The 22,836-nt window shown below is 39.2% G+C and overlaps 1 protein-coding gene across 2 annotated transcripts; it reads right to left on the bottom strand.

Annotated features, from left to right (window-relative positions):
• Nucleotides 1–218: 218 nt before the first annotated feature.
• On the bottom strand, nt 219–15,073 carry smarcc2 (SWI/SNF related, matrix associated, actin dependent regulator of chromatin, subfamily c, member 2). Of its 2 annotated transcripts, none has more exons than XM_034223868.1 (26): nt 14,948–15,073; nt 13,573–13,692; nt 12,537–12,622; nt 12,314–12,395; nt 11,621–11,713; nt 11,105–11,174; nt 10,942–11,011; nt 10,652–10,727; nt 9,870–10,114; nt 9,526–9,650; nt 7,821–7,874; nt 7,502–7,539; nt 7,281–7,411; nt 6,783–6,854; nt 6,550–6,663; nt 6,309–6,462; nt 5,969–6,085; nt 5,822–5,884; nt 5,475–5,733; nt 4,805–4,966; nt 4,640–4,701; nt 4,428–4,548; nt 4,175–4,338; nt 3,956–4,090; nt 2,802–3,174; nt 219–2,234 (listed from the first exon to the last, which is right to left on the bottom strand). In XM_034223868.1, exons 1-26 carry the CDS (start codon nt 15,056–15,058, stop codon nt 2,170–2,172), a joined length of 3,162 nt encoding a protein of 1,053 aa, XP_034079759.1. In that variant the 5' UTR covers nt 15,059–15,073; the 3' UTR covers nt 219–2,169. The 2 variants fall into 2 exon arrangements, with proteins under 2 accessions (XP_034079759.1, XP_034079760.1); XM_034223869.1 differs by having other exon boundaries at nt 12,314–12,389.
• Between the last annotated feature and the right edge of the window lie 7,763 nt (nt 15,074–22,836).

The raw sequence follows: 22,836 nt of genomic DNA, 5'->3' as shown, positions 1-22,836 counted from the left end.
TTCCATTCCACGACTTTGCTTTTCCTACTGTGAACACATTTTAACAATCCACCTACACCTGGCAGCCAGTCCATTACATAACAATTGCATTCAATAACAGGAGTGTGATCTTTAAATATCCTGACAAACCAGTAAGATACTTTATTATGTTGTACCTTCTCATATCCTGTTACCAGTCTGCTAATTGATGACAGAAGAAAAACACTCATCACAATGACTTCCTCTTCACATCTTTATTTTTTCCCAACATTTTGTAATGAAAACCTGGACCTTTTCTTTTGCCTCTTTTTAAAATACAAACTGCCAGAGTAACTGTCAGCACGAATGCGATGATTTACTGAGGAAAAAATGATTTCTACCGTATAATAATCAATGCAATCTGCTGCTAGCTTCAGCATAGTGAAAAACATACAGAAACTAAACATACACTTATTTCATATCACAAAGTCCACACAATGTAGTAATTACACAGTTAAAAGAAGTCCATGTATGCTCACGGCTGTGGTGAGGTCTGTAATACTGGCTTGACGGACACCGACTGTAGAGCTTCACCTTCTGACTGGATTATATTTCATGACACTGACGTGGTGGCCGTGTGCACAATGAAGCCTGCTTTTTTTATTATTCTGGAAACGTTATGACACACGGCAAATGGCACTGGAAATAAAACTGAACGGAGGTTTTACAGATGTTCATGGCATGCGTTCACATACACACATGCTCACACTCACATCTGGACAGATCCAACAGACCTGCCTGAATCATACACAACAGTGGAGAGGGTAAATATAGTCTACAAAGGGAATCATATACAGGTACAATGTTGACAAGAAAAGATGGAAAAAACGTACAGTAAAAAATATAAAAATTGATAGGATATAAAGTGAGGATATTGTTGCAGATATTAAGGACACAATTCTCCATTGTCAACTGTTTAAGGTGCGAGCTCCCTTGTTTGTTTTTCTTGACAGCATTTACATTTCTTCCATGTGTAACTTGAAATGCACCAGAGCTGCTAAAAAACTAAAAATCCTCTTTTTCCCCAAGACACCACAATAAAACTCACTGAATAAATGTGAGATAAAAATGATTATAAAAACCTTTTGGTTTAGCAATGAACACAAATCATGAATAAAACACTGATGCGGTCGCTGGTGGAATTATCATTCCCAGATTTTCAGTCATTCCTTCTGAACAAAACTACATTCCTCACAAGACTAGATGCTTTGAATACACCCAGATTTAGAAAACATGAAACCCCATCGCGACGTTTTCTATAAGTGCTGTTGAAAAGAGGGACATTATTGAGATAGATTTAAAGAGAGCTCATTTCAGAATGAAAATCTCACAGGGTCAGTACTTTCAAATATCATCGTTATGGGGCAACACAAGGTGTGTTCGTAACAGAAAATCCAGTCTACAGTACATTTCCTCAAACTGTATCCAAACTTAATTTCCAACCGGCTTTTGATTTGTTTCCATTCATTACTGACGCAACCTTCAGGCCTGTAGAGTGACCGTTTGACCATTTAACACAAATAAAGGTAACATTCCCAATCAAGTTTTCAAAACCTCCAGCATGAAAAAGTATTTAAGACAACAAAGGGATAATATAAGTGCTAAAGTTCAATTTCATGGATGCGTCAAGTCTTTCAATGAGAACTTGGGAAACATGTTAAAAGTGCATTTTTTGTCTTACATATCATTTAACTTTCGTACCTTCAGAACAAGCGGGGGAACTCTGGAGAGATTGTGACGCCTTTACAAGCAAACTGTTGCAGACAATAAATGCAACCATTTCCAAAACACTGAACACAAGATGAGTCTTTTCTCCTCGAGCGGCAGCATGTCGGTGAGACTCTCCTAGTTCAAACATGTCGTGAGATGTTGCTGTCCAATCGACCTCACCGGAGGGACAGCTTCTGTTTGAAAGTACATTTCGTCATTGGCAGATTACATTTGAAAGGGACTTCTTTTTATAACAGAGTCAAAGTAGAGCTGGTTTGATTTAGTATTTTTTTCTTGCATTAATTGTCCTGTTGGAAAAGAAAACAAGAGCTGAACATGTGAAATGTGTTCTCTTCCTTCATGTCATGACTTCTTCATTTTAGATAATACCGGCAGGATTCAAAGTGGTCAGAGTCATTGGGAGTCTCAGGCAGGTTTCTCTCACTGTGGAGGCGCGACGGGAGCCGAGGGGTGGAGGGTTTCCCCGGAAAGAGGGGCGGCGGCCTCTGTGAGGGGGGGGAGAAGAGCGGAGAACTTTTTTAACACATTTAAAAATAACTTAGAGATTCAAGTGAAAGCTGATAAACCTTAACAGTCATACATTTAAGATGTTATCCTTCATGGAACCTTTTGGCGCTAACCCAAAGAGGCTGCTCACCCATTGTTCTTTAATTTCCAGACTTCTCGGTTTATTTTATCATCAACATTCAAGAGTTTCAGCTAACATCTGCCTGTGAAGAGTGAAGAAACACACATTCTTTCCACACTTTTCTCTTCTTTACTCCATACTTATAAAGACCTGAAAACCTTAACTAACTCAATTAGTGTTAGTTGCAGGGATCATTTTCGTGTGTTCTGCACATCATTGATTCATCTTGCAATACTGTGTACGTTTCACGACTATATGCAGCTATTGTTAAAAGCCTGTAAAAACATCTGCTCACTCTTTTAAAACGTGTAGCATCTAGACATAGTACCAACTAGTGGTGTTGAGGAAATGAACAGAAAGTCTCTCTGTATCATCACATTAACAACTTCTACATTTGGTACATTGCGGTTGACTTTAAACTCACCATGGAGTGGAGTAATGCTGGAGCTGGAGCTGGAGTTGGAGTTGGCAGCGGGGGTCCCGCCGGGGGGGCAGGAGGGCGAGGTGTGAGCACTCTGAGGGGGCTGGGACTCAGGGGCCGGGGCAGAAGCTGGAGGGGCGGGGCTGGGGGCCGGCTGCGGCGCTGGTGTGCTGGGAGCCGACTGACCTGCGGTGGGACCCTGGCTCGGTGGGGTGGGGGCCGGGGCCGCCTGGTTGGCATGAGGCCCCCCCGCCTGGTGCTGCTGGTGCTGGATCTGCTGGAAGTGCTGCTGGCGGGCCCTCATCTCCGCGTACTTCAGCTGCTCCATGTGGAAGGACTGCCGGTCAGCCAGCAGCTGCTGACGCTGGTACTCCAACTACACACACACACACACACACACACACACACACACACACACACACACACACACACACACACACACACACACACACACACCACACACACACACACACACACACACACACACACACACACACACACACACACACACACAAAGTTAGTTACTCAGCCATGCTGCTGGAGAGAATAGGATGATTGATGGTTCATCGTGCTCATGTTTTCTGGTCTTATTCCCCCTAGACACCTGCATTTTCCTTTGGGGATTGATAAAGGTTTACCTTAATCTCATCTTAACTTATCCGGACTTAATGAAGGATGTGGCAACGATCATCTTAAAAACATTCCCATCTCTTTAACTTCAACACATATGTACATCCTTCAGCTCTTGCTGGCCATTACAGAATTCTAGCTTCAGAAAAGTTGTCCCACTTCTTTGACAATATTTTTGAAGCAATCAATCTTCTAGAACAGTCCACCTTATCCATATGACTACAAATAGACCAGGGAGGAACGGTGGAACAAGTTGTGTGCTTATTTGAGACAAACTTTTAATATTGTTTTATAACAGTATGCAGCATTTTAATTAAAAATAGTCAAATCCGCTTGATTTACTGATCATCCCATGACCTCATCTTTGTTTGCTTTTTCGTTTCTTATCATATCTTTTAGTTACTGTTCTTATAATGTGACTTTTTTATGTGAAATTCATACATAAGTATTTGTAATTCATCGTTTTGTACTCTTATAAGGTTGTCTACTTTCTTGAGATACTACATTTCCCAGAATCCCTCACTCACAGCCTCCCTCTCTCTGTCCATGATGGTTTCCAGTTCTTCGAAGTGTCGCAGTTTAATCTCCAGCTTCTTCATTTGGGTCTCCACCAGCAGCGCCACGAGAGATTTGATCTTCCTCTCCTCCACCGCAGCCAGGTGCTACAAAGACAGGAGGAGGAGCTTAGAGAAGAGACCATTGCAAGCAGACGGGGAAGAGTGTGCTGCAGGACACGGCTGGTTTACCTTGGCTTTGACAGCAGCAGCTGCGAGGGCAGACGCAGCGGCGGTGGCCAGGTTCCCCTCTCCCACGTCTCGCTCCACTTTAGCCTTCCTCTCTCCTTCGCTCTCCGCCTCTCTCTGCCCTTCCTCCGTGCCCTCCTTTCCGTCCTTCTCCTTCTCCCCATCGCCTACAAGCGGGAACAAAGTTACATCTGTATCACCTTTGACACGGAACCTGTATTCACTGTGTCTGCTTCATTGAGTTGCTTCCTCTTACCCATCTCCGCCTCTGTTTTGTCCGCCTCCCTCTCTCCCTCTTGTTCTCTCCCTCTTTCTTCTTCCTTCTTCCCATTCTCCGGCTGCTTCTCCTCTTCCTCAGTCGCTCCATCTTTGTTCTCCTGCACGGGAAAGCAAACAGGGCACAATGAGCTTTGCAACCGCAGAACTCACAAATCAGAAATACAAAATAATGATCAACATGCGCCATACCTTGGCCTCCCTCTTTTCTTCACTTGGCTGGTTGTCACTCTTGTTTTCATCACTGTTTTCATCTTTAAGACAAATGACTTATTATCTTCCAGTGCAAAGGTATGTTACATGTTGTAATGCTCTTGTGTGTGTGTGTGTGTGTGTGTGTGTGTGTGTCCATCCTACCAGGTCTCTCCCCCTCCTCCAGGCCGGTGCCTGCGATGCCGCTCCCCTCCAGGCCGTACAGAGGGTCTTGTCGCCCGCTGACCCTCGCTGCCTCCTCCACCCGTCGGACATGAGCCTCCACGAGCGCCGCGGGAACCTCCTCCTTCATACGAGAAAACTCCTCTGAGAGGGAGGGAGACAGGACGAGGTTATCAGTGTAAAGGATGACTACGAGTAATCAATAACTACATTTGATGGAGACCGTTAACTTATCTTAGCATCTAGTAGGAAAAGTTTGGTATCTCCAACAGTAAGAGATGTTTACATAGTATGTGAAGCCTTTAGTGGCAACTAGCTAGCAGATATATCTTCCTTATTGAATCATTCCTATAGTCTTGATTTTACTTGTTAAAGGGTTTACTTAATGCTTAAAGTCCTGGGTGCAAACTAACCCTAGGAAAACTGCTTTTATTAATTTTTTGTGCTGCGCACTTATTTTTTAATGTTTTACGTTTCACAACATTCATCAAAATGTACCAATGTAACTGTTTTGAACTGTGTCCTGTTCTCTGGTTGTTGTTTTTATGTTTTATTTAAATACAAGTGGAATGAATAATGACCAGGAACATTTTAGTTTGAAATAAAAAATAAAACCCTCAAAAAATGAAATTCAAAATAAGCTTCTTCTCACCCAGAGCAGACTTGGCTGCAGCCGAGGCGACGCGGGGGTCGACAACAGAGGCGAGGAAGGCTACCGAGCTCATCACCGGGTTTCCTGCCTGGCTGAAAGGAACCGGCTGGAAGGCGAGCGGCCCCAGGGACGAGGAGTTTTCCTCCAGGTAAGGGTCTTCGATGGGCAGCCGCAGGAAGTGCAGGATGCACTCATCCTGCGTACGGCTGCCCACGTGTTCTGAAACCTTGTTCCAGTCGTCCTTGAACATCTCCAACCCCTGAAGGGAGTAGAGCAACATTTAACTTCACATGTTTACTTGTATCAAATACTCTAATGAACACAATTACTTTTAGAATCATTTGTACCTCAAGGAGTAGAAGTGTTTCTTGTTCTGTCCACTCCCTCATAGAGCTCGCTGTACTCTTGCTCTGTGCAAAGACACCACCATTTGTTACTATGAGCAAACAATAACAGCAAACATTTTACTATCGCGCAGCTCCCTAGACTTGTACCTTCACAGGGCCCGTCTTCTTGCTGTACATGTCAGTCCTCAGCCCAAAGTTCTGCAGATCTGCAGGTTTCTCCTTCACTTTGTCAGGGAAGGAGATAATCTGCTGGGTGGCCGGGGTCTACAGGTGCATAAGGTAACATAGGGACGTGTGTCAAAAATAAATACTTAGGGTTAGGAACATTTTTGCAGCCTATGGCAAACAAAAGACCAGAGTGTTATTGGTTCCACTATCCTGATCAATAAGTTACTAGTACTTGTATCAGAATACCATTTTTAGTAACGCTCCCAACCCTGCATGTGTCTTTATTGGTGTGGGTGTATATGTGGGTGTAAATATGGACCTGGGACGTTTTGGGCTGCAGGGGAACCAGACTGGACGGAGTGTCTGCCAGGACGTGGAAGTGAGAGGTGGGTGGGGGGCCCATGGGTGTGGGTCTGCTCTCAGAGTCCACCTGGTAGTTGATGAGGCCCCACTGCTCCAGGAAGGCATGAACTCTGAACGTAAGAAGCATAGAGTGAGCACGCTGACGGCAGTTTGAAAAAACACGTGAGGCTGTGTTAGAAATATCCACCTGCACCTACCTCATGATGGCACAGACGTCTCCGGCCAGGTTCCTGCGGCAGGCGGTGGACGTCAGGTACTCCTGAGGGTTCAGTCTGTAGGTGTCAATCATGAAGTTCCTGTACGCCAGGTAACTGAAAGAAGCAGGTGCATAGAAAGATATTTCTGTAGTCCCACATGTGAATCATTATTTTGGCGTATTTAGTGGCATAAAAACATGTTATATTGGGATGTGTGCTGATGAAATACTTACATCTCCGGAGTTTTGGATTTGTTCTTCCCATTAAAGAACTCTGGCAGGGCTCTGCGCTCAATGGCATGAACACTGTGGGAAAACAATTACAACACGGTGAGGACTCAAAGCAGAAATACTAATAATTTACTGACCTTTGAGACATGTTACATCATTTGAAACAATATTGACACCAGCTGATTTCAACCCATGCTTCTTCACATGTCTGATGTCTGAATTGTATTATAACATTATAGATATCTTTACTTTCACATTATCCCAAACATTCATACATGTCATGTTCACATATTAAACGTGTAACGTATCACTGCTGTTGTCTTACCATCTCCTACTACTTGACATGTCTATCCTATGTCATTATATTTATATGATGTGTTCATATCTTTTTTTTTGTACATGGAAGGTTATCCAGTGCAATAAGTGAAAGGTGTTTATATTTGTATTTATCACTCAAACATTTTGTCCATTACTGTTGCATCGCAAATGTATCTTTCTCACCTGTTGTAGTCGAACCAGGCAGCGTAGCTGGGTATGATGATGTGATGAGTCTGCTCGGTCACGTTGTCCTCGTGGAGGTCCGAGCCTTTCACTGGTTCGCCCTTCACGCTTGGAGAGCCTTCCTCCTCCTCCTGTCAGAACACAATCACACACTCATGTTGATGTATAGCTTTACTGGCATCATGTTTCCATCTTTCCCTGCACTTTACAAACTGCCTTACCTTGCCTGTTGTTTCCATGGACTCATCCTCTTGCTCGTCTGTTCAAATCCAAAAATAAAGGTAAGTAATTATAAAACGGACTGCAGACGAATGACATTTGCTTATTATAAAATGTACTGTCTCTCAAAATGAATGACTTTCACAGTTCACAGAGACTAAAAAACTATTTGATCTAATAAGAGAGAAACCCAGATCAAAGATAAAGTTATACAATGATATCTTATGACCTGATTTCATAAACAGACAATGAGGATCACAAAGCACACAGGTTTCTTTTAATAAAAGTATTTAGAGGTGACCATTGTGAACTTCTGCTCACCCAAATCTGCTCCCCCCTTGACTGGAGTTGAATCCGAGTCTTTCTTAGTGTTATCTGCAAAAAGAAAGAATGTCAGCCAGAAGAAGACAACGACTCATTTAATGTCTAGAAAGTTCAAACTGAGGATCATTTATTATTACATTTAGGTGTGTTTTGAAAATAGGTGTACTTGTTTTAGGTGTGTTTTGAAAATAGGTGTACTTGTTTAGGTGTGTTTTGAAAATAGGTGTACTTGTTTCAGGTGTGTTTTGAAAATAGGTGTACTTGTTTCAGGTGTGTTTTGAAAATAGGTGTACTTGTTTTAGGTGTGTTTTGAAAATAGGTGTACTTATTTTAGGTGTGTTTTGAAAATAGGTGTACTTGTTTTAGGTGTGTTTTGAAAATAGGTGTACTTGTTTTAGGTGTGTTTTGAAAATAGGTGTTCTTGTTTTAGGTGTGTTTTGAAAATAGGTGTACTTATTTTAGGTGTGTTTTGAAAATAGGTGTACTTGTTTTAGGTGTGTTTTGAAATAGGTGTACTTGTTTTAGGTGTGTTTTGAAAATAGGTGTTCTTGTTTTAGGTGTGTTTTGAAAATAGGTGTACTTATTTTAGGTGTGTTTTGAAAATAGGTGTACTTATTTTAGGTGTGTTTTGAAAATAGGTGTACTTGTTTCAGGTGTGTTTTGAAAATAGGTGTACTTGTTTTAGGTGTGTTTTGAAAATAGGTGTTCTTGTTTTAGGTGTGTTTTGAAAATAGGTGTACTTGTTTTAGGTATGTTTTGAAAATAGGTGTACTTATTTTAGGTGTGTTTTGAAAATAGGTGTACTTGTTTCAGGTGTGTTTTGAAAATAGGTGTACTTATTTTAGGTGTGTTTTGAAAATAGGTGTACTTGTTTTAGGTATGTTTTGAAAATAGGTGTACTTATTTTAGGTGTGTTTTGAAAATAGGTGTACTTGTTTCAGGTGTGTTTTGAAAATAGGTGTACTTATTTTAGGTGTGTTTTGAAAATAGGTGTACTTGTTTTAGGTGTGTTTTGAAAATAGGTGTTCTTGTTTTAGGTATGTTTTGAAAATAGGTGTACTTGTTTTAGGTGTGTTTTGAAAATAGGTGTACTTATTTTAGGTGTGTTTTGAAAATAGGTGTACTTGTTTTAGGTGTGTTTTGAAAATAGGTGTTCTTGTTTTAGGTATGTTTGAAAATAGGTGTACTTGTTTTAGGTGTGTTTTGAAAATAGGTGTACTTGTTTTAGGTGTGTTTTGAAAATAGGTTGTACTTGTTTTAGGTGTGTTTTGAAAATAGGTGTACTTGTTTAGGTGTGTTTTGAAAATAGGTGTACTTGTTTTAGGTGTGTTTTGAAATAGGTTGTACTTGTTTTAGGTGTGTTTTTGAAAATAGGTGTACTTGTTTTAGGTGTGTTTTGAAATAGGTTGTACTTGTTTTAGGTGTGTTTTGAAAATAGGTGTACTTGTTTAGGTGTGTTTTGAAAATAGGTTGTGTACTTGTTTTAGGTGTGTTTTGAAAATAGGTGTACTTGTTTTAGGTGTGTTTTGAAAATAAGTGTACTTGTTTTAGGTGTGTTTTGAAAATAGGTGTACTTGTTTTAGGTGTGTTTTGAAAATAGGTGTACTTGTTTTAGGTGTGTTTTGAAAATAGGTGTACTTGTTTTAGGTGTGTTTTGAAAATAGGTGTACTTGTTTTAGGTGTGTTTTGAAAATAGGTGTACTTGTTTTAGGTGTGTTTCCCTCTTCAGATGCTGGAACGGGTGAGGCTTCATCCAGGTCTTTGCTGGGGTCTTCCTGCTCCTCCTCCCTTTGGCCCCGTTTAGACTTGGTGTACGGGGTCGTTGGCCTGCTCACACAATAACATTGAAATGAAATAAGTCCACACACATACACACACACACACAGACACACACACACACACACACACACACACACACACACACACACACACACACACACACACACACACACACACACACACTACATAACGTCTCTGAAACAACTGGCCTTGCAACACAAAGCTCTTCAACGGCTGAAAGATAGATCGTTTCCTCAAGGCACTGACCCTTTTTTGGTATTCTTTTTCTTGCTCTCCTGAGGCGGGGGGGTGGGGGAGGGGGACGGCGACCTCTTCCTCTTCTTGGCGCTGCCTGGTTTCTTGTCCCTTCGCTCGTCTGGCGTGGTCACCTCATCTGTCAGGGTCTTGGCGGAGATCCTCTTCCTCTTCGGGCAGCCTTCTCCCACTTCATAGTCTTCCTCGTTCATCCACTCGTTATACTGGTCCAAGTCTAAAATCCACTTTGCATGGACCTGTGAAAAGAGAGTGTACAAGGTTCAGGTTCAGGTTATTTATTTGTACCCGTAGGTAGATTCTTTTGCAGAGAAAAAGACAAGGGTTCCATCCTGACACTAAAAACAACAACAACAAACTTATTCCACAGTTTAATCAGGTAATAATGCACGTTTTCAGCCACTTATTCGAGATATCATCAACAGTCAATTTAATGTCACAATGTAAGCTTCTATACATGGATTTAAATGCCTAGTCTGGAAATGAAATGAACGTTATTTAAGTGTAGCAACAGCAGAAATGACTTATAAGGGTGTTTTCAGATTTTCCTGTGCATCCTCCATAGATTTAGATGCTTCACTGCTCTAATTATCATGTCCTAGTGAGTGCGCAATAATTTACAAGTAAGCGACAGAAAGCTCTCTCATTCTTGTAGGTTTTTATAGAGCGTTTGTTTGTTTGTTATACTGGGCACGGATTTCAAAATGTTTGTATTGAATGACAGAAGAAATAGAGAGAAGAAATAGCAAGCAACAACAAGGGGAGGAGGTAAATACCTTTCTGGGCTTTTCTGGGCTGGGAGGATCCTCCACTGTAGCCTCAATCTCACTGGATGGGATCCAGGTATCATAACTAAGTGATGAGAGGAGAAAGGTCAAAGGTCAGTTACAGGGGAATGACTCCACGTTTGTGCTTGTAAAAACATCTTGGGTAGACTAAGGGGCAACTTAAGCTTGTAGGGTTTAGAGCAGTCTGAAGCTTAAAGAACGAAATAAGCAGATTCCCTTCACATTGCAGGAACCGTGTTATACTTACAAAAAAACGTTAAATTCTGATGTTCACCTACCCGTCAGGAAAATATCCCCAGTGGAGCAGCACTTGCTTGTCTCTCTTCATCACGGGACGAATCCATTCCTCTGGACCGAAAAGAGAAATGGATATTAGCCCAAAGCGAGCAGAATCACAATAAATAAACTAACTGTGCTTAAAAAACTAAATGTGAGCCTCACCTTCCTCCAGGCTGGTGGGAATAGGAACGACAACATGGGAGCTGGAGGCCTTCTCCTCGGTCACTGAGCCCTGCAGATGAAGTCACCAGAAATATTGGTAAAGGCACAACAATTAGGATTTGTTGATTTGTAAATAAAACATTCAGTGTTGGCACCAGCTCCCCATCTCTAGAGGGATAAGGCTGTTCACCAGCGGGTAAAACCAACTGCTTGATTACTCTTGTTTTCAACTAGCTTTGGGGTTTTGCAAGGCTATTCTTTTGCTTGCTCATCGTGTCTGCCATTTAGTTTGCTTCCTCTTGGATTTAAAAAGGTTGACGCCAGGAAATATCCCTAACGAAAGAAACATGTACAGGCAATAACGCTTTATTTTCAGGGAAATACTACTGATTGTGCATAAATATACAATATAAAATACGTTTTCAAATCTGCCTAAGGGCCTCTCGTGCAGGCTAGTTTTGGAAAAAGTTGTAACTGTGATACGGTGACTTTTAATAAACAAAATAAAAACCACACCTGATGTCTTTTGATGATGTCTTTCAGTTTCCCGAGCAGCTTGGGCTCTATGTCAGAGCTCAGGTAGATGACTGGTCTGCTCAGGCAGTTGTTCTGAAATGAAAAAATACAACAGATATGTGACTGAGTAAAACCCATACATTAGAATGAGCAGGAAATGTCTAAAAATATGAAATATATTCATGTGATCTCAAACAAGAATCTGTGTATTGGAGCTCTTCAGATTAGGGGAGCTGGATGATTGTGTGGTGTAACTGCAGGACTGATTAAGTCCTTAAGTAGGATTACTGCTTAGGTCACATGACTGGGTGCAAATCATTATTTCTATCTGTAAAGCTCAGGCAGCCTGATTCTCCGACACGTCACAAATATCATGTAATCACAGGAGCACAGGAGTATTTGTATTTGCCCTCATATAGATCTGGTGCTTTATGCTAAAAACTAACAACATAAATACATGACCTGACTCCTAAAGCAGCCCACAACAGTTCATCTCTTACACAACAATAACAACAGTGTTATAGTAAATGTTGTCTTCATGTTGTTTAAGTGTGTGGAGTGAAATACGCTTTATTTAATCTAACATTTAAAAAAACACTGCCATAACACAACAAAACATAACAAATCTAATTGCATTTTCGCTGTCTAGGTAAAGTGTGTCACAAACCTGGATAATGTATTAGGTGAACTCACCTGCACTAAGGACTTCTCGATGGTCATGAACATCTCAACATTTCGGTCCATCCTCGATGGATTCTGGAAGTCAAACCTGCGCCTACCAGGAAATTAGACTGGAGTTACACACGAAACGGCAACAAACACTATAATTGTGTACTTGAAGCACTTAGATAGCATTGTTTATTTTCACTTTGTCTGTCCAGCAAACATTAATGCAAGCTAAAAAGAAAAGCCTTACCATCCTTGGTCACTCTTGAACTTGTAGGCAGCGGCCAGGATGTGGCAGAGGGATCCTCCTGACTTAAAGTCCAGAAAACACTTCATCTGAAGACACATGGATTTAAGAATAATGAATTATCATGTATAACAAAATGCAGTTGTAGTTTAGTCCATTATGTTACAGATAAAAACCATGACAAAACAGAACAAACCACAATATGTGTAGCATTATTGAAGGCCATTTTGGAGGAATGTAAAAAAAACAATGGTATATCTTCTGGGCAGATAATATAAAGGGCATCGTTTACATCAAGGCAAGGCAAGGCAAGTTTATTTATATAGCACTTTTAAACACAAGGCAATTCAAAGTGCTTTACAAAAAATGAAAGACATTAAGAAAATGGCATTTAAAATCAGTCATTAAAAAGAAAAGCTAGTAAAAGAAACATTAAAAGAAAAAATACATGGATAAAAGTTACAGTGCAGTCTAAGATGTGAATAGTTCAATTAAAAGCAGCGACAACAAGAAAAGTCTTCAGCCTGGATTTAAAAGTAATCAGAGTTGCAGCAAACCTGCAGGTTTCTGGGAGTTTGTTCCAGATATTTGGAGCATAATAACTGAACGCTGCTTTACCATGTTTAGTTCTGACTCTGGGGACAGAAAGCTGACCAGTCCCTGAAGACCTGAGAGATCTGGATGGTTCATAATTTAGCAGGAGGTCAGAAATGTATTTTGGGCCTAAACCATTCAGTGCTTTATAAACCAGCAGCAGTATTTTGAAATCTATTCTTTGACACACAGGAAGCCAGTGTAAAGACTTCAGAACAGGAGTGATGTGATCCACTTTCTTAGTGTTAGTGAGGACTCGAGCAGCGGCGTTCTGAATTAGCTGCAGCTTCCTAATAGATGTTTTAGTGAGACCTGTGAAGACACCATTGCAGTAGTCCAGTCTACTGAAGATAAAAGCATGGACAAGTTTTTCCAAATCCTGCTGTGACATCAAAACAATTTCAAAATGTATGTGTTTAAATTACACTGAGATAAAGAGACATACTGGCAGCTTGGTGAGCGGAGGGTTGCTGACATGGCGACCGAACACCTCCTCCTGGAACTGGAGCAGCTGGACCACCAGGCTGGACAGAGACTTGTTGGTGGGGGGCTCGGCCTGGATGTACTGAGGGGAAGCAACACGGAGAGGCAGTCAGAGCAGGGCCACAAGGAGGGAACAGTGTGTTGATAGGCAGTGGTGGAAGATGTTTTCAGAACTTTAAATTAAGTAAAAGAAGAAACACTACAGTGTAGAGATAGATCAAATTAAATAAGATCAAATGTTTGGTCTGTCAGCAACAGCAATGTAGCTTTGAAAAGGATCACTGTCAAACATACAATTCACGCATAAGTAATGAATTTAAATCTAACTTGAGTAAAACAACGAGAGTTTTAGCATTAATATATTTCCTTAATTACCTCAAGTAAAAATACACATTATGCAGAATATTCCATTTATGAGTAATGTAGCATACATAATGTAGCATACTGGATTATAATGTATTGATGTGTTCATCACCTAATGTTGCAGCTGGTAAAGGGGGATCCCAATGTAATCACTATATCTATTCCTAGGGAATTTAATCCACTATATAAGTGGAAATGTATTGTTGGTTAATGTTTTGCATTACTAATATAAACCTATAAAGTAACTAAAGCTACCAAAGGAATACAGGGGAGTGAACAGTACATTATTTCCCTCTGAAACTTAAGAAGAGCAGTATTAAAATGGAAATACTAGTCAATAGAAGTATCTCTAATTTTCATTTAACTGCAGTGGTGGAGTTAATATTCTGTATATTTCACCATTTGCTCATAAATGCTGTGTGTGGTGAGATGTGCTGAAAAGTGGAGGGAACATTTCAATCTGCATTAATATTATCAATAACATAATGCTTTGTACATTCTAAATGGGGATTTAATGGTAAATATGGCCAGTTCCATCTTTAATAATGCATTGTTTTTAAATGAATAACCCCGTGATTGTATTTAAGAGCCTCAGTTTTGATCCAGATGGGCCACGGCTTCAGTCCGCGCGGCAGCAACATCTGGATCTGAGCTGCATTACCGTTAGCATTAGCTACCTAGCTAGCTAGCAGGCTGGCCGGCTTTACTCATCCCTTTTGCAAAATACCATCCTCACAGAACTGACTGTGAGCTGCCTTTGCATTTGTTCAGCTCCAATAGCCCTAAAGTGATTCCGCCATGCTCGGCCGCATCTGTTGCAGCGGCCGGCTCAGCATCCTTTTGTATCCCGGCTCAAACAGCTGGATGTTCTCCTCCTCTCTTTGTCACTGCCTCTGCCCAATAGGTAAGTGACCACATTTCAGGTGGAAATGTGTAACCTCAGCGTGTGTGGATACAAAACATGCGGTCAGTACCTTTTTGTAATTCTTTCCCAGCCAGACGCGGACATTATCAAACTGAGAAACGGTATCAGACGCTTCGAAATATTTTACATTTGGGCCGCCGTCTTTCTTCCGCACCGCCATCTTTGACTGCAGACAACTGGTCTATGCCGCGCGCCGCCCAGCGGACACGGCGCGGTACTGCAGCGGCCGGCAGGGGTAATAACCATGGTAGTAACAGCCACTGTCCAGCAGGGGACGTGCCTATGTAGAGAATGAGTTTCAAATGACTTCTTCAGGATGCTAGAGATTCAATTCAAAGGTTTTATTGTCATATGCACAAAGCTAGTGTAGAAATGGCAATGAAATTATTTTGACCTGAGCTCCTCCAACAATGCAACATATATAATAAAATACAAAAATAAAAAGTAGTGGAAAACGTCTATAGAATATGATATGTACAAGAACAGAATATGACATTAAATAATGTAAATTAATAAATTAAGATTTGCACACATATTGCAATACGTATTCAGTATATTTACAATTAAGCAAGACCAACAACTCATCAATGTTAAAAAACACGTTCTGCATTTTTTGTACTTTTTACAACACTCACTGCATGTACTTCATGCATAATGTACCTACTTTGGATTCACATTTCAAAATCGACATACATTAAACAAATTCATAGTTATCCATATCTGTATAGATCTAAACTCCTTTAATTTGACTTTATATTGTTCTTTTCATTTTTTTCTTTCTTACATTACTTATTTTATTATCCTTGAGTAAACTCGTACCTTTCCCATCCTGTGTTTCACTCTTATTACTGTTGCTGCTATGACACCAGAATTTGACTATAAGGATCAATAAAGGTGTATCTTATGTTATCTTGTAGTTTTGTATTAAGGGTATTTGTCACTCACACACAAATCCTCTTTTTCATAAAGTTATATTTCCATATATCTATTTATCATCTCATTCCCTTTCGCTTATTAAAATTGTGCAAAAATGTTTGGGACTTAACTTTTCATCAATACTATGTAACACATATGTATATAATGCTACATTTTATTGTCATTTTATGGATATAATTTTGTGATTCTATCATCGTTTATATTACCATCATCATTGTTGCATTAGTGTTAACATGTTGGTGGACCTTATTTTAACTTGCATGTGCTGCTGGGTAGTATAATCTTTATATCAAAAGTGATTGTGATTCACAGTATATGAAAAATACTGAAATGTAAAGGCATCTGTAATTATACCAGTTAGATACTGTAGATGTGGGCAAAAGTATTTAAATTGTTTTATATATAAATAAGTTAAGTGCAAATAGAAAAACATGAAAGTATAGTTGGAGCATAAACGGCCACAAGATGGTAGTAGTGCTGAGCAAAAGAGTAAATCTATTTCTAGCTGCTTATTACATTTTCTCTTTTTTTGTGTGTTTTACTTTGGTAACCTGTTCTTGGCTTGTTCTTCCCATGGTTCTTCCTTGTCCTGCCCAAGATTGACATTCAAATAATGAACAATGTATTAAGAAAAAATAAATAAAAGCATTTGGCTGTGAGATGTTTTGTCTACAATCTAACTTGATGCCCCGTTTGTACTTGCAGAGAAAAAGCGACAACACAGTAAATTCAATGTAATCTAAATAAAACTCACTCAGCATCTTCACAGGGACGTTCTTCAGTGGCAGTGAGTGCACATATTTCAGGTATCTGTCCCTCATATCCTGCTATCAATTACTTATTTTGATTGCATACGACCTGAACTATTTGTTCTCTTCAAAACGTATGAAGTTCATTTCACAATTTTCACAAAATTCAGTTATACAGGAACTATGCGCTATATGTCTTGCTAATTATTTAACATATATTTTGAGTTCAGGAGTCATATTGTGACAGCAGTAGGAGAAGTGATGCCCTCTAGTCTTATAGTGTAGGTGTAATTCCTTAAGTATTTCTGGCTAAATTAAACACATGTTCTTTCTTCATCTGGGTTATAAATACAAAGAATGTGTGATGAAAAAAATAAACAAAGGGATGGGATAATTACCGAATTTGCATTTGACTTGTTAAGTTATATTGTTCTAAACCTGAGGATGTGGGTCCCTATGAAGGGCTCACATATTTAATCTCAGTTGTCTTTGAATGATTAACACGATGATAATTGTCTTGATACAAAACATTGATGTGATTTGTTTTCACTAAAACTTGAATGTTTTTTTAAAGACTGGATCATTTTCTCTTCAGGCCACCAATTAATTCAAATATATCAATGATGGAACTGCACACAATTCATCGACATGTGCAACATTGACCAACTCTGCAGTCTTTCACTTTCAGATCATTATCTCAATTATGTTAAAATGAAAATATTGTCTTGCAGTCATCATTCAGTTTGATATCTGCAAATAATCCTGATTGGGTTAACAGGTACATACCTCCAGTTACTGCAACAGGTAAATAAGGTAAATGACAGACCTAAAAAAAAGGCATGCTCTGGCACAGGCTTATTCTATTATGTCCAAACTAATTAAAATCATACAATGCAATATATTATTAAATATGTATAAAAAAGAAAGTAAAATACCTAATGCAAGCAGTGCCTAGTCTTTAGGGAAATCTATATCATGCATTACATTAAAAGAATATCACAGGATGACACATGTCTCCCCATAATGAGTTACTCCAGAAAAATACTTTGTTTAAAAGTCATAGCAACTAGAAATTCAGCAGACATGAGAGTACAGAAATAACTGCTTTCATGTCTCTGACCTTTTAACTGGCTCTGTTAGTCAGAGGCTCAAATTAACCCTCATTAACAGAGAATAGGTGTGTGTGTGTGTGTGCGCGTGTGTGTGTGTGCGCGCGTGTGTGTGAGTGTGCGTATCTTACATGACCCAGGCTAATATGTTAAAGTCTAGAGACAACATAGAAGAGAGTAGTGCTTCTTGAACTAGTATTCCTCAGGCTGTCTGTGTGTTTGTATTTGCTCATGAGCGTGTTTGTGTGTGTGTGTTGTTCACCCGTCTGTGCTGAAGGAGAGAGAGTGAAGCCTATTGATTATTTTAATCCTCCTATTTGTGAGTCTGTGATCCTCTCTGCTCAGCCGTCCACAGGGGGATTGCTTATGGGGCTGAACGCTTCTCTCCTCAGTCCTCTCTCCCTGTCCAATTAACTTAACGCTGGAATCTGCGAGGAGGGAGCTCTGGGACTCGGAGGGTATAGTGCTGGAGGGGGGTGTGGACACACTGCTGAGATACATCCACCAACACTCTCCAGTCCAACATCTCCCAAACCTCTTGTTTGCACCACACGGCGAGAAGCTCAGCATCCAGAATAGTATTACCTTTCACTTTTAATTAAAGATCCATCTGCTTGCTTGATTCTGGCGAGGTGAGAACACGCTTCAGCCAGTGTTTCATTTTCACAGGGTGGCTTTGCAGAGGATAAAAGCATCACTAGGTGAAGAAGCAAGTCGTACTATGTGAGAGCCACCCTCAAACAAGCTGCTGCAGCTGTAGTTCTGTCACATCAATAAGTATTTGTCCAATTACTGTAAATGTTCAACTGTCTCTTGAAGCCTGGATCCAGAAAACCAAACCTTTGATTTTTGACTGCTTATTTAAAACAATACATTTCATACGTTACATTAATTAGGGGGCATGGTTAGTGGAAAGTCAGCTGTCAACACTGACACAATCTGCACTTTACAACGCTCTGTTTGTACCTGTTGCTATCTGTCTGCTTTGTGAATATGTATTTTTGTTTTGTTTTTATGTTTTTATATATGCTTTTATCATAATATAAGCATCTCTGTTGAATGTTGTTTTACTGATTGTATTTACCTGTTATTTGAAGTGAATTTTTGTTTTTAGGATGACTTTCAACATCTGTAAAGGGACTACAGACGAAAAATAGCCTGTTGGCTAACTTACATGCATTTACAGAAATGTCAATCAATGTGCACTGTCCCTGTCAAATACATATATAAATAAAAATAAATTAAATCTGAAGAACTTTACAGATACGTTCAACTCCTGCTATTGTATACATTATTATTTCATTAGTGCAAAAAAGTTTGTTAACAATTTGAAAAAAGGAAACAAGCACCAGGGGTGTAATGCACATTTACCTGTTGCACAATTCTTTAAAACGGAGGGTTCTGTATATAATAGCAAGAACCCAAGATAAAGTTGGCCCTAAATGTCTATTATACGAAAATGCAGATATTACAATACCAAAAAAACTGGCCCAAATAGACAATTGTCCACGGAGATTAACTGAGTCTGTTTTGTTAGAGAAGAGCTTCATTATTGGCAAAGCATTAATGGCACATTGATAGCAGAATAATGAGTCAAGCAACTGTTATGTTTAGGAACCTTTATTAGATGAATTTATTTTTTGCAGACTTTGAACTCCCGTTAATTGTAACTGCCCGGTTAGATTGGATTGGTTAAAAAATATATATATATGTTTGTTAATGCAGCAACATTAGCGTTAATATAAAGCTACAGATATATTGAACAGCACATTGTGTAGCTAGTAAACACTTACATGTGGGCCCCTTTCTAACTCCCAGGGTGCGCTATTAAAAGATTCCCCGGGGAAACCAACACCTGTTTATCGTTCCGGTAGGGTCACACCAAGCAGCATTGAGAAGGGGGTCGTGAATAAATATTAAATGTATGTAGGCCTATGTATGGTAACTTTCTTGTAGTTTTCTATAATTATGTTAATTAATATATGTTGACTATTTCTGATGTCATGTTTATTCATGTAAGACTTGCGTTTCGTTATTCCATGTCATATGAAGGTAGATATGGTGCAAAATGCGAGAGCGTGTAAAACCTGATGTGAGCACTTGCAGAAAATATCTGAGCTTGTGTGCATACATTTACACTTGTATAACATATCCACGTAACTGTGAACCAAATGTACACTTGTATAAAATATCCACGTAACTGTGAACCAAATTTGAAGTCACAGAAGAAGAAAAAAATGAACTTAGTGATGAAATGTTCACTTGCAGAAAAATACATATTTTTTAAATATATTTTCCATTACAACTGCAACTTGGTTATTACAACCTCTAAAATCAGTCATTACAACTTGACGAATCTGCTCTGTGGCAGTTTAAATCGACGAATCTGCGGTCTTGACTTTTGCTACACTTCTTGCGATAAATGTGTCGCAAAAGTAATTTTCACCTGTAGATGTGGGGAGGGAGGGGGGTTGGAGCGAAGCGGCGGAGCTATCAGAACGATGAGGCTTGGGTCAGTCACAGTCACAGTCAGCCACAGTCAGGTCGAACCGGATGACAGCGGGGCTAACGTTTCGTGTCGCTACCAGTCCGCTGACATGGCGCGTCAATCAACGGTACATTTTGCCCAGTATTACTTTGAATATTATTATTGTGATTGAGGATTAAATCCGCTTTGAAGACCACCGTTTTATATCGTGCAGTTTAGCGGTAAAATAACGTCAGTCAGCCAGCTAACGCTAGCTTTGTTGAGTTTATGCTAGCTAAACAAGTAGTGGTTGTAGTCTACAGCAGTAATTAATATATTATAGCCTACTGCTTTGGCACTAACGGTTGATAACCGTTTATGAAAATAAAACCAATTGAACTGTGCTGAAATAATGACAAGTTTTATAATTGGCTTGGGCTCCTGCTGTGTTTTTAAAGCCTTTGTAAATTATTCATGCTATTTTCTATTTAGCTAACGTCGAAGTAGTGTATGTGAAATCAGCCTCACAATAAGATGTGTGTATATTACAATGATTAATTAATGTCATATTTCAAGATGATTACTTAGATATTACAATATGGTTGGTTGAGCTGGAGTTCATTATTATATCTGAAGAACGAACCCAAACCTTTTTGTTTTTATTAATTGTATTACCAAATTGATATCAAATAAACAGTACGCATTGGTAACACAACTTCCAAAGTTACAGTAAAATAAAAAGGCCCCTGACTCGGACAATACACAATCCAACATGTTCAACAGAAGAGAATCAGTTATATTGTTTGTACACATGGTACTTTACATATATATATCTGTTTGTTTAAGGTGTCCAGGTGATGCAGACAGGCTGGACCAGAGAGTGAGAGACAGAACTGGACTCCTCACAGCAGTGAACTTCAGCACAGGTACAAAGACTCTTTTTTCATACTGTACAAAGAATCAAGAAAGATATTGGTTTAAATAAATGAAGTATTGACTTGAATACACTGATATACATTCCATTAAACAATACTAAATACTAGATCACCTACACATCAGTTAAGTTGAGGTTTTTTTCCATGCAAAAGGTTACATTTAGATATTTAGCAATATGACTTTGTCAGCTTTCTAATTTAATGTATTGAAGGCAAAGATATTTAACACATAGTGAGAACTGCTACTATTTATCTCTCAATATTGTCTGTAAAAAACGTGGTCAAAGTTATTCTTTCAGTGAGACAACAGAGCAAGCTTCTACAGTTGCGCTACGTTTTGTAACAGTTAAATATTATTTTGATAATAACATATATTTCAATGTTGATGAATTTCATACTGTTCATTCATAATCTGATTACAATTACATTTTTTTTATATCAACAGCCCCTAAACACACAAACACATCTCTTTCATAAATAACACACTTGTTCTGCAATAATATGTTTTATGTTTCCTGTCATTTTTGTTAGGAAAGGACATGCCTGAAAGACACGACTCAGCATCTCCTCTTTCTCTGAGGGTCAAGAAGAACATCCAAGAGGAAAATTAAAAGCTGATGTTATGAGATTTTAAGACCAGTACAGGACATTCACTATAATACTTCACTTCACTATAATTTATAATAAATAGCATGGATAATTTACAAAGGCTTTAAAAACACAGCAGGAGCCCAAGACAATTATAAAACTTGTCATTATTTCAGTACAGTTCAATTGGTTTTATTTTCATAAACGGTTATCAACCGTTAGTGCCAAAGCAGTAGGCTATAATATATTAATTACTGCTGTAGACTACAACCACTACTTGTTTAGCTAGCATAAACTCAACAAAGCTAGCGTTAGCTGACTGACTGACGTTATTTTGCCGCTAAACTGCACGATATAAAACGGTGGTCTTCAAAGCGGATTTAATCCTCAATCACAATAATAGTATTCAAAGTAATACTGGGCAAGTAATGGGCAAAAACTTACCATGCCCGAGCCTCGGTGTTCTGATAGCTCCGCCCCTTCGCTCCAACCCCCCTCCCTCCCCACATCTACAGGTGAAAATTACTTTTGCTACACATTTATCACAAGAAGTGTAGCAAAAGTCAAGACCGCAGATTCGTCGATTTAAACTGCCACAGAGCAGATTCGTCAAGTTGTAATGACTGATTTGAGAGGTTGTAATAACCAAGTTGCAGTTGTAATGGAAAATATATTTTAAAAATATGTATTTTTCTGCAAGTGAACATTTCATCACTAAGTTCTTTTTTTTTCTACAAGCTACAAAACTTTTTTTTTCTGTGACTTCAAATTTGGTTCACAGTTACGTGGATATTTTATACAAGTGTAAATGTATGCACACAAGCTCAGATTTTTTTTCTGCAAGTGCTCACATCAGGTTTTACACGCTCTCGCATTTTGCACCATATCTACCTTCATAAGAGCACCCCTTTTTTGGTAGCACCTAAGGGTGTGGTCAATATAACGCTGCACTTTCTAACAGTGCTATATTCCATGATTTAAAAAAAGCTTTTACATTCAATGGGAGGAGAACTACACACAAATTGTGTTTGTTAGCAGTGTATAATTTACTTTTTCTTTCTTTTGTTCTCGTTTTGGTCCGTTTTAATTAAACACAAATAATAAATGAACATCTATGATTGTTTTTTCCAGAATGGCCCTCGAAATGCTGTATC

Source organism: Gymnodraco acuticeps, unplaced genomic scaffold (assembly GCF_902827175.1).
Source record: "Gymnodraco acuticeps unplaced genomic scaffold, fGymAcu1.1, whole genome shotgun sequence".
Taxonomy (NCBI): domain Eukaryota; kingdom Metazoa; phylum Chordata; class Actinopteri; order Perciformes; family Bathydraconidae; genus Gymnodraco; species Gymnodraco acuticeps.
The sequence above is the reverse complement of the archived record's forward strand: the minus strand, read 5'-3'. Positions and strand labels throughout refer to the sequence as shown.

Excerpts from the sequence above, each read along its gene's own strand:
- smarcc2 (XM_034223868.1), bottom strand. The coding sequence starts at position 15,058 with ATGGCGGTGCGGAAGAAAGACGGCGGCCCAAATGTAAAATATTTCGAA. Across the intron at positions 11,012-11,104 it reads TCCCACCAGCCTGGAGGAAG|AGGAATGGATTCGTCCCGTG; the intron begins GTGAGGCTCACA and ends TTTTCGGTCCAG. Across the intron at positions 7,412-7,501 it reads CCATGGAAACAACAGGCAAG|GAGGAGGAGGAAGGCTCTCC; the intron begins GTAAGGCAGTTT and ends GTGTTCTGACAG.